Source organism: Poromitra crassiceps (genome assembly GCF_964638095.1).
Source record: "Poromitra crassiceps genome assembly, chromosome: 1".
In the NCBI taxonomy this organism is placed as follows: domain Eukaryota; kingdom Metazoa; phylum Chordata; class Actinopteri; order Beryciformes; family Melamphaidae; genus Poromitra; species Poromitra crassiceps.
The window spans coordinates 102769304-102792485 of record NC_139623.1 but is presented as its reverse complement, the minus strand read 5'-3'; the positions used below and the strand labels follow the sequence as shown (position 1 = coordinate 102792485).

Below are 23182 nucleotides of genomic sequence, written 5' to 3'. Positions count from 1 at the left end.
AGGACATCAATAGTCTCCAAACAATCATCTGAGAAACATCACTGGTATACATTGCTCAAACATCCTGAGCAACAAATACAAATGCAAATGCAGAAAGTGGATTTGGATTGGAAAAAACAATAAGGAAAACAACACTTCCAGGCATTCCACTTAGACCGTACAAGGAAAGAGCATACTTTAAGATCAATAATTGGCTGGAGAAGAGTCCGAATGAAAGAATCAAAAACACCACAGGAAGACATGTACAAATTTGCACAACACTGAGTCTGCTGGGGGGGTTTTCTCTCCCAAGAGTGAAATGGTTGACATCAAGTAAGCAAAAGGGCTAAATCCAAGGAAGTCAGACACTTGTCTACATAAACACATAAACTTAAAGCGCTGTCCACAGTGTACTCAAATAAATGTGTATATCTGACTGTAAGGCCATTGTTGTTCATCCCCTCTCCTATTCTGTTTCTACAACTTGAACTTGAACAGCACTTCTTTTCAATAGTCAGGACTCAGGAGATTTATTTATTTTAATATACAGGAGTTTGATTGAGTATTCTTGACACAGTTGCTCCTTTTAACACAAAATCAAGGACAAACAACTCTGCCATGGATAAGTTAAAAATAACTTTTGGCCACAACGAGAGAATGCAGAAAAGCTGCACATACATGGAATAATAATAAACTACAATACAAACTGTCAATACAATATGCACGAACAACAATATAATGAGGGACTTAATATGCAAGTATTAGACAGTGGTAAAGAATGCAATAGCAGAATATTTATCTGGCTTCATTTCAAAGAGCTTTCAGAACTTGAAGGTCCTTTTTACTATTATAGACTCAGTTACCAGCCCCTCTTCTAGCCATTTCATTGAAGCCTTTAATGACAAGTGTACATGATTGTTTTTAGAGTACATGTACTTCACACACAAAAGTTGAGAATATGAGACTCACAAGTAGCAGATCTCTCCCTCTCACAGGGACTATGGGCTCTATCTTCCCACTGGCCTTAGGCACTAAACTGGCGTTAAACGCAAAAAAACGTGCTTTACGCCTGCCTCGGGAAGATAGCATCATGTTTTTAGGCCCCAAATGCGTTTTACGCCGAAGAGGCGTGGCACAGTGCGAGAATAGACCAGAATGGGCGTTTCGGCGTCACTCTCTCTTCCCCTCTCTCTCTCTCGCGTCAGACAGGCACAATGACTGATGAAAAAAGAAGTTGTTATACCATAGTTTTGAGCCCCGGTCATTCAGAGGCTGTTGCATCATCCTACCTGTGGGGGAGAAGAAAAGGTAGCGAGAGAAAACGATATAATTCTGCCCAAACTGTCACCAATCTAATCTCATCTGACATCCAGGGATAGACTATATTTTTCTAGCCGATGCGTTTAGAACATTCTTTTCACTTTGATCTTGCTATAGTGTAGCGTATTTACATGCTTGCTGTATTTAAACTGCAGTGAGATTGGTTTGAGAAGCATAATAATATGGAATAATATATATGGAGACAGACGGGGCTGAAAGAGGGAGGGGGGGGGAGCTCAGAGCGCTTTGGTCGGGCTTTTCTGACCGGATTGGATCGCTCCGTGGAATGGAACATGAAAGGGACATTGTGATTCGTTTACTGCACTTCTCCAATGAGCACGTTGTGAATAATTCTATGCTTAAAAGACGTGGTTATAATGCTTAAGGCCGCATGTAGCGCCGACACGAAAATCGGGACTGCACCGGTCCACGCCTACTAATATGGGCTGCGCCTGGCGCTAAGCGCTAATTTAAGGCCAGTGCGACGATAGGGCCCTATATGTTTACTGTTGATTTTCTGCTGTTTTGAAGCCATTTCACCCCTCATCCCCGACAAGGCCCTCCACCTGTACCATAGAGTTACTTCCCATTAGGCGAACAACACACAGTTCCATCTGTCCATAAAACCTATTGATACTGATAGTCGAGCCACTATATTAAATTACCTTGCAAACATAAAGTTCTGAATGTCACAGAGTTTTCTTCCAGTCACTGAAACCAAATCAGAGATAGTGCTTCTTGGACTACCAACCCAACTCCATTAAGTTGATTCACCATCCATTAAATGTTAGCTTTGAAGCACAGGTTATTAATATAGTATTTATTTCATTGGAAAATCATGCCACTTTTTATTTGTGATCTGAAAAACAATCATCCATGTTTTTCACTCTTCTCTTTTAGACTGCAACTACTGAAATCCCTTTTTCTCCTCGTGTTCCCAGTGTGTACAAAATGCAGCAGCTTAGGATACTTACGAAAGACCAGGGGCCCTATCTTCGCAAAAGCAGTCATTTAGCATTGGGCTCGTTTAACGCCAATGGAAATTTGGGGCGCAAGCGCATGCAACAAGCGCATGCCTGTTATACAGTAATTGTACTGGACATAGGTATGCCGCGTGCCACATGCCAAACCAGACGTTTCAGCGCAAAAATGTGGGGATAGATGGCATTATGCTATCGTCAGCAGCACGCAATTACTTTGTGCTAAGAGCTTTTAAAAGCACCTCTTATGCGCTAAATACCCTGCTGCGCTTGAGTGCACCATAATCTCCGTGCTGCGCAGCCCAGTGCAGAGTAAAATTCCTTTTGGATATGTCATTACGCACAGCCTTGCCGCGCCAGGACATCAAATTCTGCTGCTAAAATTGGGTATTAGCAGATAATTCACTGAGGCAATCAACTATAACTCACTGAGAAACGTTTATCACATCGCAAAGAGGGAAATGAATTGAGAAAACGTGTTGGACAATGGACATAGGCTATTCACCTTCACCTATCCCATAACCCGGAGGGTCATTGGCACCACAGACGATCTGTCAATAAGCTCTCTCCATCTTTCTCTGTCCTCGGCACGAGTGAGTCCACTCTATTACGCATGGAGAGAATTACAGCATATTGTATGCCTCGCGCACACACAGCGATTGAGAGACGGGAATCTGATTGGTTTGTTTGATGTAACGCCCAGGCATTGCCTGACCACACCTGTGAATAATTCTGGTGCTTAAGACTGCCCAAATCGCATTTGCGCTGGCATTTTGGGGGCACAGGTGATTTGGCACGGCTCTAATTTATGCCTGCGGCACGTGCCATGAAGGTTTCCGCATCCCCGCCGAGAATTGCATCCCCACCATATTTCGGGGCTGTTTTAACTTAGAAAACAGCGAGGTCACGTCTACCCAGACAATTATATCACTTTTAAACAGTTACATTTCTGTATAAATCATTACAATATGCTGAGGTGGTGATGCGCTTAGCTGCTGCCGGGCGAGGGTGCAAAACTCTGCATAACACCTGGAAACTTGCGCAAGGCCGTCTGCTATCGTTAAGGCACGCAAACAGGTGCGCAAGCAAGCGCAAATAGGGGATATCGCCTGTACCAAGATAGGGTCCCAGGTTGGAGGCATTATGGATTTGGGTTGTCCGTACGTCCGTCCGTCTGTGCCTCAAATGTCGACTTGGACTCAAGGATGAACTGATTACATTTTGGTGGTTAAAGGTCAAAGTTCAAGGTCACTGTGACCTCATGAACCCCATTTCCAAGCTCTTTAACGCGATATCTCACGAACGCCTTGACGGAATTTCTTCCAATTTGGCTCAAATGTCGACTTGGACGCAAGGATGAACTGATTAGATTTTGGTGGTCAAAGAACAAAGGTTAAGGTCACTGTACTCTCTCCCCAGACTCAAATATTACGTTGAATCGCTGCACTCCGCATACTACATAAGTGAGTCTGTGCCAGTTAACAGCCACTGCTGGTTTTGAAGGCGGGTTGAAATTGAATGAGTGACAGGTCGTAGCACCAATGAGAGAAAATGGGCTGTGCCTCCCGTGTTGTCTGATCGCAAAGTCGTTACTGATTGGAGAGGACTGAAGCCATCACTGGCCAAGTGAACGGTTCCCTCCCATAACCAGCCCTCTGAGGGAAAGTGTCCCAGACCCAGAGAGAGATCTGCAGCATGCAGTAACGTAGTGTATCAGCGTAAGAACTCTCATGGGTCTGGCGTCGAGACTAAGGCCACTGTGACCTCACGAACGCCAATTTTGCAAGCTCGTTAACATATCTCAGGAATGCCTTGACAGAATTTCTTCGAATTTGCCTCAAACGTCCATTTGGACTCAAGGATGAACTGATTACATTTTGGTGGTCAAAGGTCAAGGTCACTGTGACCTCACAAACGCCATTTTCAAGCTTGGTAACACCATATCTCAGTAACACCTTGACGGAATTTCTTCACATTTAGCTCACGTCTGGACAGACATGGATGTCGACTGCTCACTTGGCGGAGGCGTATAACGTTCTAGTTTAGCAATTGTTCTCCACCTCAGTTTCTCACCAGCAGTCAAGTGTATTTATATAGCCCTTTATCACAATACACAAGCATGTCTCAAAGGTCTTACATACAGTACATTACCATACACCTGCTGCATGCCATACTACAATAGTATAATACATACACATCAGACACACTCATGCCTACAGTATGTATGTGCGATTTTGAGTCTCCAATTCACTTGACCTGCATGTCTTTAGAGGTACAATAGATCCATATCCTGAGGTATAGCCTCAGAAACCTAATATAGTTTGGTCCAGTCTATATCACCATTGAGATAGACTGTAATTTATTTTGTCTAACGTAGAAGAGGCGGTAGAGGCCACAGGTCAGCCTACCAATCCAGCACCATTTTACAGCAAGCCCTCTTTCAGAATGTATCCACTGAACCGAAATTAAACTCAATCAGCTGAGTCATTGTTACATTTGGAGTAACCCCCCACCATCGCTCTCTCCCCCTGTTTGTCCTTCAGTGTTACGTGATGACTTCAGACAGAACCCGCAGGACGCGGTGGTCGCGGTTGGAGAGCCTGTCAGCCTGGAGTGTCAGGCTCCACGTGGCCATCCGGAGCCCAACACCTTCTGGAGGAAGAACAAGGCCCGACTGGACCTGAAAGACGACAGGATCACGGTGCGTTACTCCCCAGGATGCACTCTTCTGCCTTCACTTGCACCTGATATATCCAGTGTGAAATAGCTGCAAATGGAAGCAGTTTGAATAAGCTTATATATAATATCTGCAATCACACATCTTCTTTGTCAGGTTCGGGGAGGGAAGCTGACCATATCTAACACCAAGAAGAGTGATGCAGGGATGTATGTGTGTGTGGCGACCAACATGGTGGGGGAGAGAGAAAGTGAGACCGCTCAGCTCTCTGTGTTTGGTAAGGAGCCTGGTGTATGCTCTTAGTCTAGTTAACACGTTCACTGCCATTGACGAGTTATCTCGGCTTACAGAATCCGACGGTTCACTGCCAAAGACGAGTTATCTCGGCTTAAAAAAAAAAAAAAAAATTTGACGGTGGGACGTGGATCAACGCTCCCCACGTCTCCTATAAAAATATTGGAGTCAGCGAACGTGTACAACCCATTCCACGGACCCACTAAGTGGCGACAGTGCTCTCCACACTAGGAAATGCAGAGCCAAAACTGTAGGGTAACGCGCGAGGAAACCATTCTCTACTGTAAAATGGATTGGCGAAAACGCTTTCACTTCGCGCATTATCGCGCTGGGAGCTGGCGGTGGGGGATTCCAAAAATAGACTGGGTGGAAAACACTTTGAAACACGCAGCATAAAGCCTAGAATCGCACAAAGCTTCATCAAAGCTCTCAAACCCAAGAAACAAGTGAGCCCTATCCACACTCGCTGCCAGGGAGGGAGGCTGCTCAAACTCGCAGCAGCAGCAGCAGCAGCAGCAGAACACTCGCTTGTGACAAATGCTGCGGAGGAGAACGCCCACGGAGGGAGGAGTTGGAAGCAGAGGGGGGTTTCCTGCTGTTATGGAGGAAATTACTGTTCAAAACTATTGTTTAGATGTCTGACGTCTTACTGATGCCAAAAATGAATGGTTAAAGTGACTGTTCTATCGAATTTCACAAAAAGCCATTTATCTCAGAATAAATTTCCAGACGCTGAAACCATGCTGTATTCAACTGCTAATGCTTACATAACTACTAACTCTACAAACTAACTCTTTTAGACAGAGAAAGCACACATTCTATTAGTTCTTTTGAGATATTGTGTGTTCACAAAATCTTAGCAGAAAAGAATCCTCGGGTCTTGAAAGATAAGCCAGAATCCTCAAAAAAACCCTCTGGCAGAACCTACCTACAGTAAAAAAAAAAGGCTGGCAGTGAATGTGTTAAAAAGAAAAGAAAAGAATTGAACACCGCTTTTTCTCCTCAGATAATTACCGCTCACAAGCACAGAATTGCCAGTGTGGCTGAAGTATACTTACAGTAGTATCCATGTTCTGTGTGCTGCCCACATCCAGAGAGGCCGGTGTTTGTGCAGCGGCCCGTGAACCAGGTGGTCCTCATTGAGGAGAGCGTAGAGTTCAGATGTCAGGTCCACGGTGACCCGCCACCTACACTGCGCTGGAAAAAAGAGGACATGGATGTGCCCCGCGGCAGGTGAGGAACGAGTGTGTGTGTGTGTGTGTGTGTGTGTGTGTGTGTGCGTGCGTGCGTGCGTGCGTGCGTGTGTGTGTGCGCGTGCATAACTAATACTGTAAAAGTGGTGATGGATGGATACTGAGGCAGGGTTAATGAGTCCCTGTCTGCAACAGCATGTTGCTTCTAGAGATGAATGGTATGAAAATGTCATATGATGATTATAGTGACCAACATGATCACGGTTATCAGTATGTGTTATGGGGTTGCTATGTACAGCATAGCTATGGGTTAGGCCTTTATACTTATTATGCATCCGCCGGCGATAGCCAAGCCGGAGGCATCATGGATTCGGGTTGTCCATACGTCCGTCAATCTGTCCGTCCGATGTTCGTTTGGTGGTCAAGGTCACTGTGACCACACAAACCCCATTTCCAAGCTCTTTAACGCGATATGTCAACGGCTTAACGGAATTTCTTACAATTTGGCTCAAACGTTGACTTGGATGCAAGGATGAACTGATTAGATTTTGGTGGTCAAAGGTCAAGGTCACTGTGACCTCTCCAACGCCATTTTCAAGCTCGTTAACGTGATATCTCAGGCACGCCTTGACGGTATTTCATCCAACTTTCCTCAAATGTCCACTTGGACTCAAGGATGAACTGATTAGATTTTGGTGGTTAAAGGTCAAAGTTCAAGGTCACTGTGACCTCACAAACCCCATTTCCAAGCTCTTTAACGTGTTATCTCAGGAACACCTTGACGGAATTTCTTCCAATTTGGCTCAAATGTCAACTTACACTCAAGGATGAACTAATTCGATTTTGGTGGTCAAAGGACAAAGGTTAAGGTCACTGTGACCTCACGAACGCCATTTTCAAGCTTTTTAACACGATATCTCAAGAACGCCTTGATGGAATTTCATCTAATTTGCCTCAAAGGTCCACTTGGACTCAAGGATGAACTGATTACATTTTGGTGGTCAAAGGTCAAGGTCACTGTGACTTCACAAACGCCATTTTCATGCTCGGTAATGCCATATGTCAGAAACACCTTGACGAAATTTCTTCACATTTTGGCTCAAAAGTCTGGACAGACATGCATGTCGACTGCTCACTTGTTGGCGGAGGCATATATCCGCGGTGCGGTCATTCTAGTTTTACTTATAGCCTACATATCATTTATATATGGCCATGAGTCAACACATTCTTGTCATGCATCATCTTTGTTGGATTTGAAGCAGGCCTTGTCTGAATGACATCTCATACTGTGTGACATTCAGGGATATAGTGGAGGGTAAACCCGCTCACCCTTTGTAAATGCTGTCACAAGTATCAAGAGCAACTGTTCAGATCCACCAAACAAAATAGCCCTTTACATACAAGACCCAACCAAAGAATTGTCTCTTTTAGTACTTGTTGAGTAAATCTATGTTTGTCCTAGACACTTGCACAAAACTGTAAAACAAAAAATATAGAAAATCAGTTGCTATATTAATATGCACAGATTTTTCTGTTAAGACATTTGCTGGTTTTGGGTCAATGCATGTAAATGTTATAACTCAGAATAACCTGGATAGACTGCAGCACCATTAGTTTGATGTACTTTTGGGGTCTGGTACCATAACTATTCTGACTCACTCGTTTTTGTCTATGGTTTTCAATCTCTCTCCAAGATCCCATATTGTATAGCTCCTTTAAAGGGATACACTAACACAGTGATACTCAACTTGCAGCCTGGGGGCCAGATGCGGCCCGCGATAGGGTGCAGAGTGGCCCCCCGACAATTTCCTAATTCACAATGAAAACTAAGGTTAAATAAAATTTGACTGAGCTCCAGCTAAATTGTCAAATATGGCTGTCTGCTCGCCACCCAGGCACTTACAGTATATGTATATTAACTACTGTATGCAAAGAAATGTGAGACTAAACTCCGGCTGACACCCCAAAATCCTACAATCTACAGAAAAATTAATATTCATGTTTATTGACTGGCCCCTTGCCTCCTGTCATTTTGCAAAAGTGGCCCCCAGGCAAAGCAAGTTGAGTATCCGTGCACTAACATTTTGGGAGTTTAGGCCATTTGTAATATTGTCTATATAACTAGAATGTACATGGTTTTATTTTCAATCTGCATGCCCTACAAAGAGTGGTGCAGCCATCGCTGCTACTTAGCTAGTGCTACAATGCTAGTGACCGGTACAGTCGTTCAGTCACCCAAAATACACATTGCAATAACGCTGTTGTTGTGACTCATGTACTCACTACACAATGAAATAATAATCCATAGTTATGTGAAACGTCATTTTCGTAGTAAATCCACACACCGAGAACTAAACAAAGAGTAACCGAACTACCAATAGTAAAACCGAAGTTACTCCCTCGTTTGCCATGTGGCGCATGCGCTGGCTGTGTGCAGTCATCAATACAGCACATGCGCACTGCACACAGCGCATGCGCCTCACAGCAACCGAGGAAGTAACTTCGGTTATACTCTTTGTTATGCCTCCACCGGCGATAGCCATTCCGCGATATTTGAGGAACGCCTTCACGGAATTTAATCAAATTTGCCTCAAACGTTGACTTGGACTCAAGGATGAACTGATTGGATTTTAGTGGTCAAAGGTCAAATTTCAAGGTCACTCTGACCTCACAAACGCCATTTTCAGGCTCGTTAACGTGTTATCTCAGGAACGCCTTGATGGAATTTCTTCGAATTTGGCTCAAACGTCGACTTGGACACAAGGATGAACTGATTAGATTTTGGTGATCAACCTCTCGAATGCCATTTTCAAGCTCGTTAACGTTATATCTCAGGAACGCCTTGCTGGAATTTCTTCTAATTTTCCTCAAACGTCCACTTGGACTCAAGGATGAACTGATTAGATTTTGGTGGTTAAAAGTCAAAGTTCAAGGCCACTGTGACCTCATGAACCCCATTTCCAAGCTATTTAACGCAATATCTCAGGAATGCCTTGAAAGAATTTCTTCCAATTTGGCTCAAACGTCGACTTCTACTCAACGATGAACCGATTAGATTTTGGTGGTCAAAGGACAAAGGTTAAGGTCACTGTGACCTCACGAACGCCATTTTCAAGCTCGTTAACGCGATATCTCAGCAACGCCTTGACGAAATTTCTTTCGAATTTGCCTCAAGCATCCACTTGGACTCAAGGATGAACTGATTAGATTTTGGTGGTCAAAGTTCAAGGTCACTGTGACATCACGACCGCTCGTTTCATGCTCGTTAACATGATATCTCAGGAACGCCTTGACGGAATTTCATCTAATTTGTCTCAAACGTCCACTTGGACTCAAGGATGAACTGATTACATTTTGGTGCTCAAAGGTCAAGGTTACTGTGACCTCATGAACGCCATTTTCAAGCTCAGTAACGCCATATCTCACTGACATCTTGACAAAATTTCTTCACATTTGGCTCAAATGTCAAAGTCTGGACAGACATGGTATCTATCGACTGCTCACTTGTTGGCTGAGGCATATGTCCGCAGTGCGATCATTCTAGTTTAGTTCTCGGTGTGTGGATTTACTACAAAAATGACGTTTCACGTAACTATGGATTATTAATTAATCTTGTGGTGAGTACACGAGTCACAACATGTACATGTGAGTGTTTGTGGCGCTGTTGCATACACATTGCATGTGTATGCAATGTGTTTTGGGTGACTGAACGGCTGTACCGGTCTCTACTATTGTAGTGCTAGCTAAGTAGCAGCGATGGCTGTACCGCTCTTTGTAGGGCATGCAGATTGAAAATAAAACCATGTACATTCTAGTTTTTGATAGAGAAAATCTATCTATATCTATACATTTGGTAAAATGTGGGCAATGTCAGTCTGTCTGTCCTCGGTTTCAATTTTTGTGCCGGCCACAGCTATGCTGTTTTATGTGCGATCAGGCTGAAACTTTCAGGGGGTGTAAAGAGCACCCGTGCGGGGGACTTAACGGAGCCAGATTTTTTAAGTAGCGTAGATTAATTGCCCTAAGGCTGATTGCCCTAAGGCTGAAGCTATAGTTCAGTGATGATGTCATCAGTAATGTCATCAGTCTGAGGCTATAAGTGATGGGAGGGAAACAGTGGATGATGGATCCAGAAGATGCTGGTAATGCAACATTGAGGATGCCAATTGCCATAAAACACCAAAAAGAAGAAGTAGGTAGAATCGGGGAAGAACCAGAAGGAGACGATGGCTTCTGCCCCTGGGCTGTGCGGGTGAACTGACGGAGCTGGATTTTTTAATTAGGTGATTGCCCTAATTGTCATCAGTGATGTCATCCGTGATAATGTCATCAGTGATGTCATAGAGCAGGCGAGGCCGCACAGTTCAGCTAGCTGCATGATCGAGCGCGAGATGCCTAGTATGCCATCCCTCCAGGACCTGCATGCAGCCAGGACACTGAAGCGGTCTCGCAAGATCATGGCTGACCCCTCCCACCCTGGCCACAAACTCTTTAAGACACTCCCCCACGGCAAGAGACTGAGGTCTGCCAAGACCAGAACCACCCGCCACAAGACCAGCTTCTTCCCAACCGCCATCAGCCTCACCAACAAGGCCCGGAAACCCCTTCTGCCAAGGACCTCACCAACAACCCCCCCCCCCCACACACACACACACACAAACTCACTACCTCCTCCCAAACTCCCAAAATGTTGACGTATCCCTTTAACATCAAAACTAACCAGCCATGCACATTTTGAATGAATGAAATGGATAGAATAAGGCTTTAACGGCATAGGTTATTAACACACACAGGGGGAGGCCTCATCTGCGCCTTGGCCCTGTAGCCGACACTTCCCCCTCCAGCTCTCTGCCCGCCCGCTTGTCCCAGCGGTCCTGTGCCTGGTAGATGTCCGGTCACAGGGACAGCTTGCGCTGTGTTGCACTTAAGCTTTGACTCCAGCGTACAGAGCCCCATGACTATGGGATCATGACAAAGAGATGACAAACACAAACACACACAAAGAGTCACTGAGGAGGGGGGGTGTTCAGTCTCATGGTCATAAAGAGTCTCTTTCCTTGGTTTAAGCATTAAAGTTCCTCTCTCAATACAGAAAGTGTCCTGGTTGCAAATAACTTCCTGCTTTTACCAACACAGTCTTCCTCTACCGATCCGGATATCCAAACTTCTTCCAAAAACATTCATTTTCGTCTAAATCCATGCTGCCTCTCCCTGCAGCTCCACATGGCTCTCTGCTTGGGTCTCAATCTGCTCGAGAGCACATGAAAACTACCGCTCTTGATTTGTGGTTCGACCCGCCCATCATAGCCAGCAGCCAATAACATTTCCCCACATCAATTGAAACATGGCTGGTGATTGACAGCTAAACTAAACCATGAGAGCTCATTCCCAGTCTATCCCCAAAGGGATGCTATGATTGTTGTTAAACTAACCAATGACTGCTCAAGACTCTCATTTTCTCTGACCAATGACAGTTCACGGATGTGACCACGACACCCACACTCCAATCATGAGAAGCCCAGTTAAGATGCCTGGCTTACACCCAGATTAAACACGTTACTCTGGCATATAAAAATATCTTGACTCTTTTCACTTTTGTTTTTTACCAGCTGTGCAAACGCGGACTTGCACAGGGATGTGGGCAGTGTTGGGCAGTAGCTTGCTACAAGTAGCGAAGCTACATAGCTTAACTACATTTCTCAGTAGCTTGGTGGTAGCTTCACTACTTTTGAACCAAGTAGCTTTTTCAGTAGCTAAGCTATTTATAGACCCAAGTAGCTTGTAGCTTCCCGCAAAAGCTACAAGCTACTCACCAGAGAAAATCCATGAGCAAAGCACGCAGTGGAGATTTCTGCTGCGGTTTGGATTAAACAGGAGGAGACATTGCATTATGTCAAGTGTGCCTGTGTAGCCAATAAAGCACTTCCAGTTCCATTATGACGGACAACAAATGTTGTTGTGCTTTTTAGCATCCTTGGCTCTCTTGCACTACTCTGCCTCTGATTGGGTTGGGTTTAGGCAATGAAGACTGACGATTGGTTAAGGGTACGGCAAAATATGTCATGTGCTGGCGAAGTCACATCAGCAACGAACTTTGAAAGATGGCAGAGCCAGAGGGAGCCACTGGCAGTGATGAAGAAGACGTTCAGGTTTTATTGTTTTTGAATATTGTGCCAGTGAGAGTTTCAATGTATTTTATAATATAATAAACAATCAAAATTTGATTTTTTTTTGCCTGCCTATTTGTTTGGTGGAAAGTTGTTCTTTGACATGAAGTTGATTCAATGTGAGAAAAAAAGTAGCTTTGATGTAGCAAGCTGCTTTTGCCATGTTACTCGTAGCTTAGCTTGCTACATTTCTCTGGAGATAGCTTCAATGTAGTTTAGCTATATTTAATCGAGAGTAACTGATAGCTTAGCTTACTACATTTTCCAAGTAGCTTGCCCATCACTGGATGTGGGTACATTTTGATATGAACAAAAATATGGTGGCAATCAGTACTTGCTATTACTGTAAAAGTCATTATTTATTCCACCTGTATTAGAAGTAACCTACTGATGCTCAGTCGGTCGCAGCCACATCTTTTCACACAGGCACCACTGGGACACCACAGGTGGACAGGAATGTTCTGTTAATTGGTTTATTTATGGTTCTCAACATACTCGTCTGCCTTTTGATTTATGGGAATTGTGCAATGATAACACTGACTTGCATCTATACTTTTGGATGTGTATTAATTTAATATAATTAGAAGTGCATCAAATAATCTCTAGACGTTTGATTGAATCACACACACACACACACACACACACACACACACACACACACACTTTACAGTATTTATGTGTGCTTGTGTGTAACGAGGACAAATTTGTGAAATATATTTGTGAATGCCTGTTAGTCAACCTAATTAGTCAGCCCTGTTAAATTAGGTTATGCAGAAATCACATCTGGGAGAAGGTTTTACCAACACCTGTTACAGATGATCACTCACTCTCCGCCAACTGTAAAGAAACAATGTGGGGCCTTTTCCGAGGTCAGGTGTCATGGTGATTGAGTGAGTGAGGTAGAACACAATACGTGCGTGTGTCTCCGTCTAGCCGCCTGTCGGTCTCCCTGCGTGTTTTGCCCTCTCCCTCAGTACCCCTTGACTCCAGCAACATGTCCTACTTTCACTTCCCTCCTTCCTCTCTTTCATTCTTCTCCTGAACCGGTCAGCCTCCTGGGAAGTCTGTATCTGGGTCAGAGATGTGCCGTTAACTGGAGTCCTCACCAGACAGACGGACCCCACAAAGCCCCATCGATATTCTCCCCGCACCTTTCGCAACATCCGTTTCGTTGGTGACTTTTTCTCACCCACTTGTGCGATTTCTCATCTCTGAATCGGTCTGGCTGGCTAGACAATTTGGACTAGACAGGAGCCCTGCGTCTCTCACGCCAAAACACACCCCAGAGAGCGAGAAACCCAACTCTTGGCTGCTCGAGCCGTTTCAATCTGCAGCCCCTCTGAGGCTCTTAGCTCCACATCTGGAGGCTGAGATGCTTCTTTCACTCGTATTGCACCACTCCTGTCTTACAGCATGCTGCACTGCTGGATACACACTGGTGCGTGGTCCATCTCTATGAATTAGTCATTTCTTACTGCTCAGCTCATTCATCATATTCAGTTTGTCAGATTCAACCACTCCCTTACTCTCAGACTGTTTATCTGTTTTCATCCCTCACTCTTTCTCCCTCTCGCTCCCCCTCTCTCTCCACCTCTCTTTACTCTCTCCTCCTCTCTCTCTCATTCACTTGCTCTCTCATTGACTGTCCCTCACACACACACGCAGGCACGCACATGCACGCAGGCACTCACAGACACACACACACACACACACACACACACACACACACACACACAAACACACACAAACCACACAGAGAGGCACATATTGCATACTGCACAAGCCACACACCACAGTGGGTGGTTTGCCTTTATAAATATTGAAATAGTGGAACCGTCAGGGTTCCAGCTGAAAGCACCTTTCATTTTGCCATGCCTTCATCTCAGCATAATTGCTCCCCTTTTTCTGCCTCTGTGGCAGCAAAGTGTGTGCAGCAGGGAGTCTTAATTGCCTCAGAAAGTCTGTCTTTATTCTATCAAAAAAGACACAATTTAGATGAAAGCAATCCTCTAAGACATCACCCGTGTTTACTCAACATCCGTTCAATTACAATTTCAGATTTAAAAATATATATAAAATCAGCCTTAGAAGTCGGTTGACTTATCATTAATGCTGACTACAGTGAGCTTGACCCCAGTGTTCCTCTCTGCTGCCAGGTATGACATCAGATATGAAAAAGAGGATTTCCTGCTTAAGATAAAGAAAGCATCAGCCAGCGACCAGGGCACCTTCACCTGCCTGGCAGAGAACCGTGTGGGCAAAGTGGAAGCCTCTGCCTACCTGACTATCAGAGGTGGGTAACCTATTGACTAGCTGGTGCAAAAGCTCCAGAGCCATTTGTTTTTAGTGCCAAAACAAGCCCCAGGACACTCAGTCCTCTATTAACCGCTTTGTGAGTGTTATTGCCCCCCTGTTGCAAGCCTGCAGCTGGGCTCAGCTCTTCTTTCACATAGGGCCCAATGTGGTTGATTGCTCCAGATCTCCAGCTAGGCTGCAGATATGAACAACCTAACCAAAGCCTAAGTGCAATGTTATGACCTCTCCTGGGAATCTCATTCTTCATCCAGCCCACTCACTCCATATCTGAACCACAACTCTCTCCCCTGGGGTTGTGGGAGGGAGCGGTCTTATCGAAAGTAGAAAAAATGAGGAAACAATTTCATAGTAAAGGTTAATAATGTTAAAAAAGAAATCTGTTCTGTAACATTTCTTATATCTCTGGAGTGTGTCAAAAACGTTATTAGATATTTCATATGAAAAGACGTTATTTTGTTTTTGTCATACCTGACAGTTTCGACTGCTTTGCTTCCTGCAGTCTTCTTCAGAGACGTCACGTGATGTTGCTGTGATGTATATATGGATGGTTTATGTGGGTTTGGTCATCCCACCTACATAGGTGGGATGACCATGTCCCCCGCTGGCCGGTATTTTATGGAGGACTACATCCCAGGCCAAACCCACATAAACCATCCATATATACTGTACGTCACAGCAACATCACGTGACGTCTCTGAAGAAGACTGCAGGAAGCAAAGCAGTCAAAACTGTCAGGTATGACAAAAACAAAATAACGTATTTTCATATGAAATATCTAATACTGTAAACTAAGTCAGACGTCATGAACCTTTTTGGATTGTGTCAAAAATGTTGTTGTTCTTACAACTTTGGAGTTAGTAACACTTCAGCAACACATTCATCACACCTGAAGAAGAGTTACATGGCATATTCATGAATGCTGATCCATACTTTATTGTATACCTTGGTGTTAAATGTTATTTTTTTAGTGTCATGTTATTATTTGTATAATTTTTTGTCATTCATGAATTGTGTCATGGAACTGTATTCCAAAAAGTTCAAAAATAAATGTCGTCCGGGGAATTGGCATTATCAAAAAAACAAAAAACTAAAACACAGAAAAACTAAAATGTTTTTCAGACATTGTGCAGTGGTTATGTCATTATATGCCTCACTATTTTTTATCCACACCATCCAAGTGTTACAGATAAGTCTATTGGCACTGGTTACCCTCTTCTCCTGCTGTTGCTAAGGTGATGCCCTCTCCTTGAGGCCCATGCCATCACCTGTTTTGGTGACTGGGCCCCACAACCCAACACTCCACCTCATCCATTTCTGATTTTCATTTCTATTTTTCTGTCCCTCTGTTCTACTCCTCTGCTCTCCTCCTCTCTGTGTTGTGTCTCACCCACACCATTGTTCTGTCACCAGCTCGCCCTGTCGGTAAGTAAGAGCTGATCCCATTGTGCATGCCCTCTCTCTCTGTTTTTGATCACACGCACGCATGTGTGTGTGCGCACACACACACACACACATCACTGCTGTAGCATTCCACATACACGTTCATGGAGCTTATGTTGAACATGCACATTCATCTACATCCTTAGTATCGATCAACTCCTGCCCTTCTTTGCACTCTTGTGTTGGAAGAGTGGATGTAGCAGCTCACTTCCTTCAACACAGGGGTCCAGATTTGGTTGATATGCCTTACTGTAGTTTAGGCTTGGGCCGGTTTTCAATAATATACAGTAGCCATTACTAGCCAAATATTGTGATTTCCCCCCCCTGCCATATTATGCAATATGTTTCACAATATTGAATATCACATTTTTATTTATTTATGTATTCATTTATTGGTAATTTTCAAAATTGTGCACAGTCTGCCCATGCTGCCGACCCTCATTTCACAGCTTACTGTATTATTGGTACTGTTAAGAGTGTTGTATGTGGTGCTGCAAAGGGAGAGGTAAAGAAAAAAGGTGAACAGCATATCAACCTCTGTCCTTTATTCATACTATTTATACTACTAACCATTATGTCATGTATACTTGAAACCACATAAAATACAAATAACAATTATTTAAAAAAGAGAGAGAGAGAGAGAGAGAGAGAGAGAGAGAGAGAGAGAGAGAGAGAGAGAGAGAGAGAGAGAGAGAGAGAGATCGCCCAAGCCTATACCATAGTTCAAAGTCCTGGATAGAGAATGTGTGTTGCAGCACCCTGCTAATGAGTTGATATCATTCATTCAGATGTGTTGGCACCTGGATGAATGGCTTGTGTGGTTGGCTTAGTCAGTGATGGGTCTTCAAAGAATAGAATAGACATGATGCATGCACCTTTTCACTTGTAGCTGGAAGTTCAGCTGAGCTATTTCTATTTCACAGTAGTTACTGTAGTCTTGTAATACACACTTACAGAACTCTATGTACATGTGTTGCTTCTGTTTTGTGGTTTCATTTGACCTTTGACCTCAGAGGCGCCCCAGTTTGTGGTGAGACCCCGCGACCAGATTGTGGCTCAGGGACGGACAGCTACCTTCCCCTGTGAGACCAAGGGCAAACCTCAGCCCACTGTCTTCTGGCAGCAAGAGGGCAGCCAGGTAAGGACATTAGTCTGTTTATTATGTGCGTGTCTGTCTGCATGTGTGCGTGACGGGGCGAGTTATGTCTCTTTGGTGGTTGTCATACGGACATAACTTCAGCAGGACCAGCCAAAGTAACCTTCCTTCCACTGATGTAATTGAATTATGAAGGATGGCCAAGGATCTGTCTGAACGGGTTGAGCCAGGGGGCAACACAACGGTGCTGTGGCACGTCCAGATAATGAAGTGGTCATCAATCATCAATCTACACGGCTGTGACCAGCCAATTCACTTCACAAGAAACAATGTTCATGTGCCGCATTAGAGTCATTAGACCTAATGGGAGCCATGCTAATGTCCTTTGCTGCCCATCAGCCTGTCGGTTTGGAGTGGCCAAACAGACACTGGTGATGCCTCAATTTCATGACCCCAACAGGAGGTTATCACAATAAGCCTCTCACTTCTCACAGCCCTAGTAGGCTGCAGCAAAACATTGACCTCCCGCTTTCCCAACTGAATTGCCCAGAAATGTTGGAATATGTAGTTAAATTAAATGGACTGTCTTTTTTAGGCCTTTCTAGTCAATAGTATTTTGGTTTTGTTGGTTGATACAACAGTATTATGTAATTTACTTACTCCATAAATTACACATCAAGTTTGAACCACCAGGAATCCTTGTACAGTATATTTGACATGTACTGTACAGTTTATGACATGTAACAATTTGGGGCATGGTATTTTTATACAGTGAAAATCAATACTCAAGAATCAATATTTTTCCGACGTTTGTGCCATGTGCCAGCAAAAGCTTACCTGATACATGTTTATTACGGTAAAACTAAAAGTGAAAGAACAGTGAAAAGATAGAAAAACAATGCTTTGCTAATACTGTAGTGCTTACATTTAATTGAATTGGCAATTTGCTCCCAAATGCCTCAGATGAAGGAAAAAAGTAGCCTGATATTCAGACTGCATCGTCAATTCATAAACTCATTTCCTCTTTGTCTGAGATTGCGCTCACTTCAGAGCATTTCTATGAGGGGGCGGGCTTCGATCTTCTCTAACCAATCACTAGAGACCAAGGTGTCCACGGCAACCGGCCGGCACGGCAGGGCAGCCGCAGCAGTCTTGCTCTGCCTGCTAGAGCTGCATCTCTCTAGGCTCTCTCTCGTAACGGACAAGCCCGTCTTTTATTGTCACACGAACACCACAATACATGCATGCGGCCACAACACACTCATGCTGACGGTGGCCGGTGAAAAGTGTCCTCTGCATTTAACCCATCCAGGCATGTCCTTTCCTCCGAGGGGCAGGCCAGGAGCAGTGGTCGCTTTCTCGTACAGCGCCTGGGGACCAACTTTGGATGTTGTCGTCACTGGTCGGATGACGATGACGATCTGATCTTCTGCATGTTTTTAGTGGGGGGTTATATACGGAGGAACCCCCTGGGGAGTACGGGGAGAACATGCAAACTCCACACAGAGAGAAAGGCCCTTACGATGAGATAACCCACCTGGGCAGTAGGCACTGAAGATATGGGGGGGAACACAACCACAGCGCTCACAGTGTCCCAGGCGAGAATCGAACTCAGGACCTTCTAACTGTGAGGCGACAGCGCTACCGACTGCGCCACCGTACCCCCTGGCTAACACACTAGTCTAACACCTGGCTAACTCACCAGTCTCATGGAATAACACCTGGCTAACACAGCAGTCTCATGGAATAATGGACTGCAATACAAGATGAGATGACTTGGAAGTGAGCGAGGATGTAGGACTGAAGTGGTAAGTTCTGAAAATATGTGTCTCATTCCAGCATCGGTTGTACTGCGGTTGTAAAGTGCTAATGTTAGCACTCGCTAATGCTAACGTCAGCCGGGCACAGCTGCCTTTCATAGACAATAAAAACAACCGATACCGTTTAGCTGGAATAAGTAACGAAGGCACACATTTTCAGAACTTGTAACGTTAGTCCAACTTACTTGCTGACTTCTCCAAGTCTTCATTTTTGTTTGGTCCATATAGCCTTTGCAAAGAGACGTGTTTCATACAACTCTGGCCACTCACAAGCACAAGCTAATGTAGCTAGCTAATGCTAGCCAGCTTCCCCACCATAGCTAGCTACTAACGTTAAGCAGCCAAAGTGGGCCGACTCTGTACTTGTACTTAACGTTAGTAGCCGTGTGGTAAACTGCTATCTACTTCAGGCAATCTCTGCTTTGGCCACAGCTGTGTCTGTTTCTGTTGTGTAATTGTAATTATAATTTGTCATTTGTCATTTTATTCAGTCATTATACATAACAAAATCACAGTATAAACAAAGTCAACAACCAGAGACTGAACAGGCTCAGGCAGAAGCAAAATGCTTATATTATGCCTGACCTAATTTCTAATCAATTAAGCTCTCCTCCAAAATGAAAGAAAAACAGCAACAGAAAAGTAATTTACAACACAGAAAAAAAGTTAAACGGCATCAGAAAATTCATTCATACTTATAACGCTCAAAAATAGCTTCACAAACCATTATTTTTGTGCATGACTGACAACAGCGTTAGCCAGTCAGCGCCCATGATTGGATTTTCAACCGGAGAAAAAGCATTTGCACATGGCGATGCCAGAGCAAGAAGAGCCAATGGCTCGAAGGTCTGGAGCCAGGCTAGAAAAAAAGGCCTTTGGTCCCAATTATCTCTTTAAAATTTTCAAAAAATAACGTGTGTGGAAAAAATTACTTTAATCTAAAAGTTACAAAGCTGAAGAGACTCCAACCAATAGCTTGCGCTGCCACACCAGTTGGCCATCCCATATCATACTCCTCTTCACACATTCTCTGTCTGCAGGATCTTCTGTTCCCTAACCAGCCAAGCCAGAGTGACAGCCGCATGTCTGTGTCTGTGAGTGGAGAGCTGAGCATCGCGTCTGTGCAGCGCGCTGACGCAGGATACTACACCTGCCAGGCCCTCACTGTAGCAGGCAGCATCATGGCCAAGGCCCAGCTCGAGGTAGCAGACGGTGAGGCTGGACGCAAGCAAACAAACACACACACACACACACACACACACACGCACACGCACACGCGCACACACACACACACACACACACACACACACAGATAGAACACTATACTGGCGATGGGAAAACCTATTGAACCTTCTTGAGGCATGAGATCTTGAGTACTTTTCACTTGACTCCAAACTGTAATTATCTTTTAACACTTTTTACTTACCGTACATTGTGCTGTTACACTCTTGTAGGTAGGTACATTATGCATTAGGGAGATTTTAATAATATTTGCACAGTATTACTATGTACTTGCAAAACTTGTATATGACTCAGTGCACATGAACATTCACTGGAATGAGCCCATTATAAAGAAACGTTTATTTTTATTTTACTCAAATAATTTCATCAGTTTGAAACGATTGCTAGTAATAACTGGTAGATTGCAACAACAAAAAACTACATTGCTCAGTACACGACTACAACAACTGGTATTTTCACTATGGTGATCAAATTCAGCTGCTATGCGCAAAATATATTTTGTCACAAGATAGATCTCATGAAAGAATATTTGAACTGTAGAAAATACAGTTTGTGTTTCCAAAATACATTGCTCATTTGCTTAGTGATTAAAAATAAATAAACAGTTGCAGGATGGCTGAATAGGCCTCATCAAGAGATCATTACATAACATCAAGGAACGTGTAGACTCAGTTCTCAGTCTCTAAAGGCTCCACTCAACTACAGACCGAGAACAATCTCCCAGCTTTCAACTACAGACTGAGGACAGTCTCCCAGCTTTCAACTGCAGAACGAGGACAGTCTCCCAGCTTTCAACTACAGAATGAGGACAGGCTCCCAGCTTTCAACTGCAGAACGAGGACAGTCTCCCAGCTTTCAACTACAGACCGAGGACAGTCTCCCAGCTTTCAACTAGAGACCGAGGACAGTCTCCCAGCTTTCAACTAGAGACCGAGGACAGTCTCCCAGCTTTCAACTACAGACTGAGGACAGTCTCCCAGCTTTCAACTGCAGACCGAGGACAGTCTCCCAGCTTTCAACTAGAGACCGAGGACAGTCTCCCAGCTTTCAACTAGAGACCGAGGACAGTCTCCTAGCTTTCAACTAGAGACCGAGGACAGTCTCCCAGCTTTCAACTACAGACCGAGGACAGTCTCCCAGCTTTCAACTACAGACCGAGGACAGTCTCCCAGCTTTCAACTAGAGACCGAGGACAGTCTTCCAGCTTTCAACTAGAGACCGAGGACAGTCTCCCAGCTTTCAACTACAGACCGAGGACAGTCTCCCAGCTTTCAACTACAGACTGAGGACAGTCTCCCAGCTTTCAACTACAGACCGAGGACAGTCTCCCAGCTTTCAACTACAGACCGAGGACAGTCTCCCAGCTTTCATGACTATGGAAATGTTTTTATTGTGTGGAAACAATTAGAGAGTAAAAAACAAAATGCATTGCAGAACCAATCCAAAATCTTTAGGGTGACATGCAGAGGTCATGTGCTTGTAAACAGATGAAACGGAATCAAATAATCTCCCATTTCAATGTTTTAAAAAGCTCACTCTCTGTTACAAAGTGTATCGCTGTATCTCCAGTTTGGTTCACTATGGATGATAATGGGGAGAGCATCAATGTGACAAAGTCACTGCCGTTCAATCAACTGCCTTGCATTAAGAAGTCCCAGACTATTGCTAAGTGGAGCTCTCCAATTGTCGGGCACCACGAGACTAGTGTAGTCTTGTGATCAATTCACCAGAACACAGGATAATGGGCTTTAACATTATACAAGAACACACATACAGTACACATGCTTGCACCTACTAAAAGATTAAATACATTAGAGGCTATTTATCTGCCCACACATGTCAGAGATGTGCAATCATCCTTTTTATTATAACCTGGCTGTGGTAAAGTTGAATGGTCTGAAAATACCGAAACAGTTTGAAAGAAAAACTCTCTACTTGATGGAGAGTCACTTTACACTTCTCTCTGACAAAGCATTCATGTCAGCATTAAGACTTGAGCCGCTGCCAGCTGAGAGCTGTTTATGCCCTTCTCGCCATTTGTTTCTTGGCTTTTTCTCCCACACATTATTAAATTAACATCTGTTCACGTTGTTTTTTGGAGAGGGAATGATTCCTGTCCTGTCACTCACACGACATGGATCAATATCAAAGTGTTCTGTATTGAGCAGTTGGACAGGAGGAATGTCACTGACTGATGGCTGCAAAGACAGATGGACAGAAGGTCGCCGTGGGAAAATGATGCAAAGGAGAGTAATCCCTTGTTAGCTGCACTTGATCACCCAAATTATCATAATTTTGGAAGCTTGTGTCTTTGTTACCTCAGTTCTATTTCATATTCATCCAAACTCACCGAATGTGAGCACAGTCACAACAAGAGTTCCACTTGGGTGCAGGGCCAACACAAGTCACAAGAGCAAAGAAGAAGCACGCCAGCACTCCAAAATGTCCTTTCCAAAAAAAAGTCACCTGGGACAGAAGCACAACAAACGTTTCAGCGTCAAGCCTTCATCAGCGTTGTGCTGTGTAAGGCGGAAATGACTACTAAATACATACAGATCGGAAATACAATCAATAATTCAATGAAGGTCTATACAGGAAATGCGTACATGTGTAAGCCCACAGATTGGAGAAGGACGTGAAAATACTGTTACAAAATAC

The 23182-nt window shown here is 44.1% G+C and overlaps 1 protein-coding gene across 1 annotated transcript in view; it reads left to right on the top strand.

Moving 5' to 3' along the window:
• Positions 1–23182, top strand: part of LOC310772414 (roundabout homolog 2-like) — a gene marked incomplete at its 3' end in the record, with an annotated part of 203450 nt that overhangs the window by 121715 nt on the left and 58553 nt on the right. Inside the window, exons 3-9 of the mRNA XM_083632219.1 lie at positions 4823–4980; positions 5113–5233; positions 6345–6483; positions 14767–14903; positions 16337–16348; positions 17380–17504; positions 20323–20494. Coding sequence (XP_083488345.1) covers positions 4823–4980; positions 5113–5233; positions 6345–6483; positions 14767–14903; positions 16337–16348; positions 17380–17504; positions 20323–20494 — 864 coding nt within the window. The remainder of the gene's footprint in view (positions 1–4822; positions 4981–5112; positions 5234–6344; positions 6484–14766; positions 14904–16336; positions 16349–17379; positions 17505–20322; positions 20495–23182) is intronic.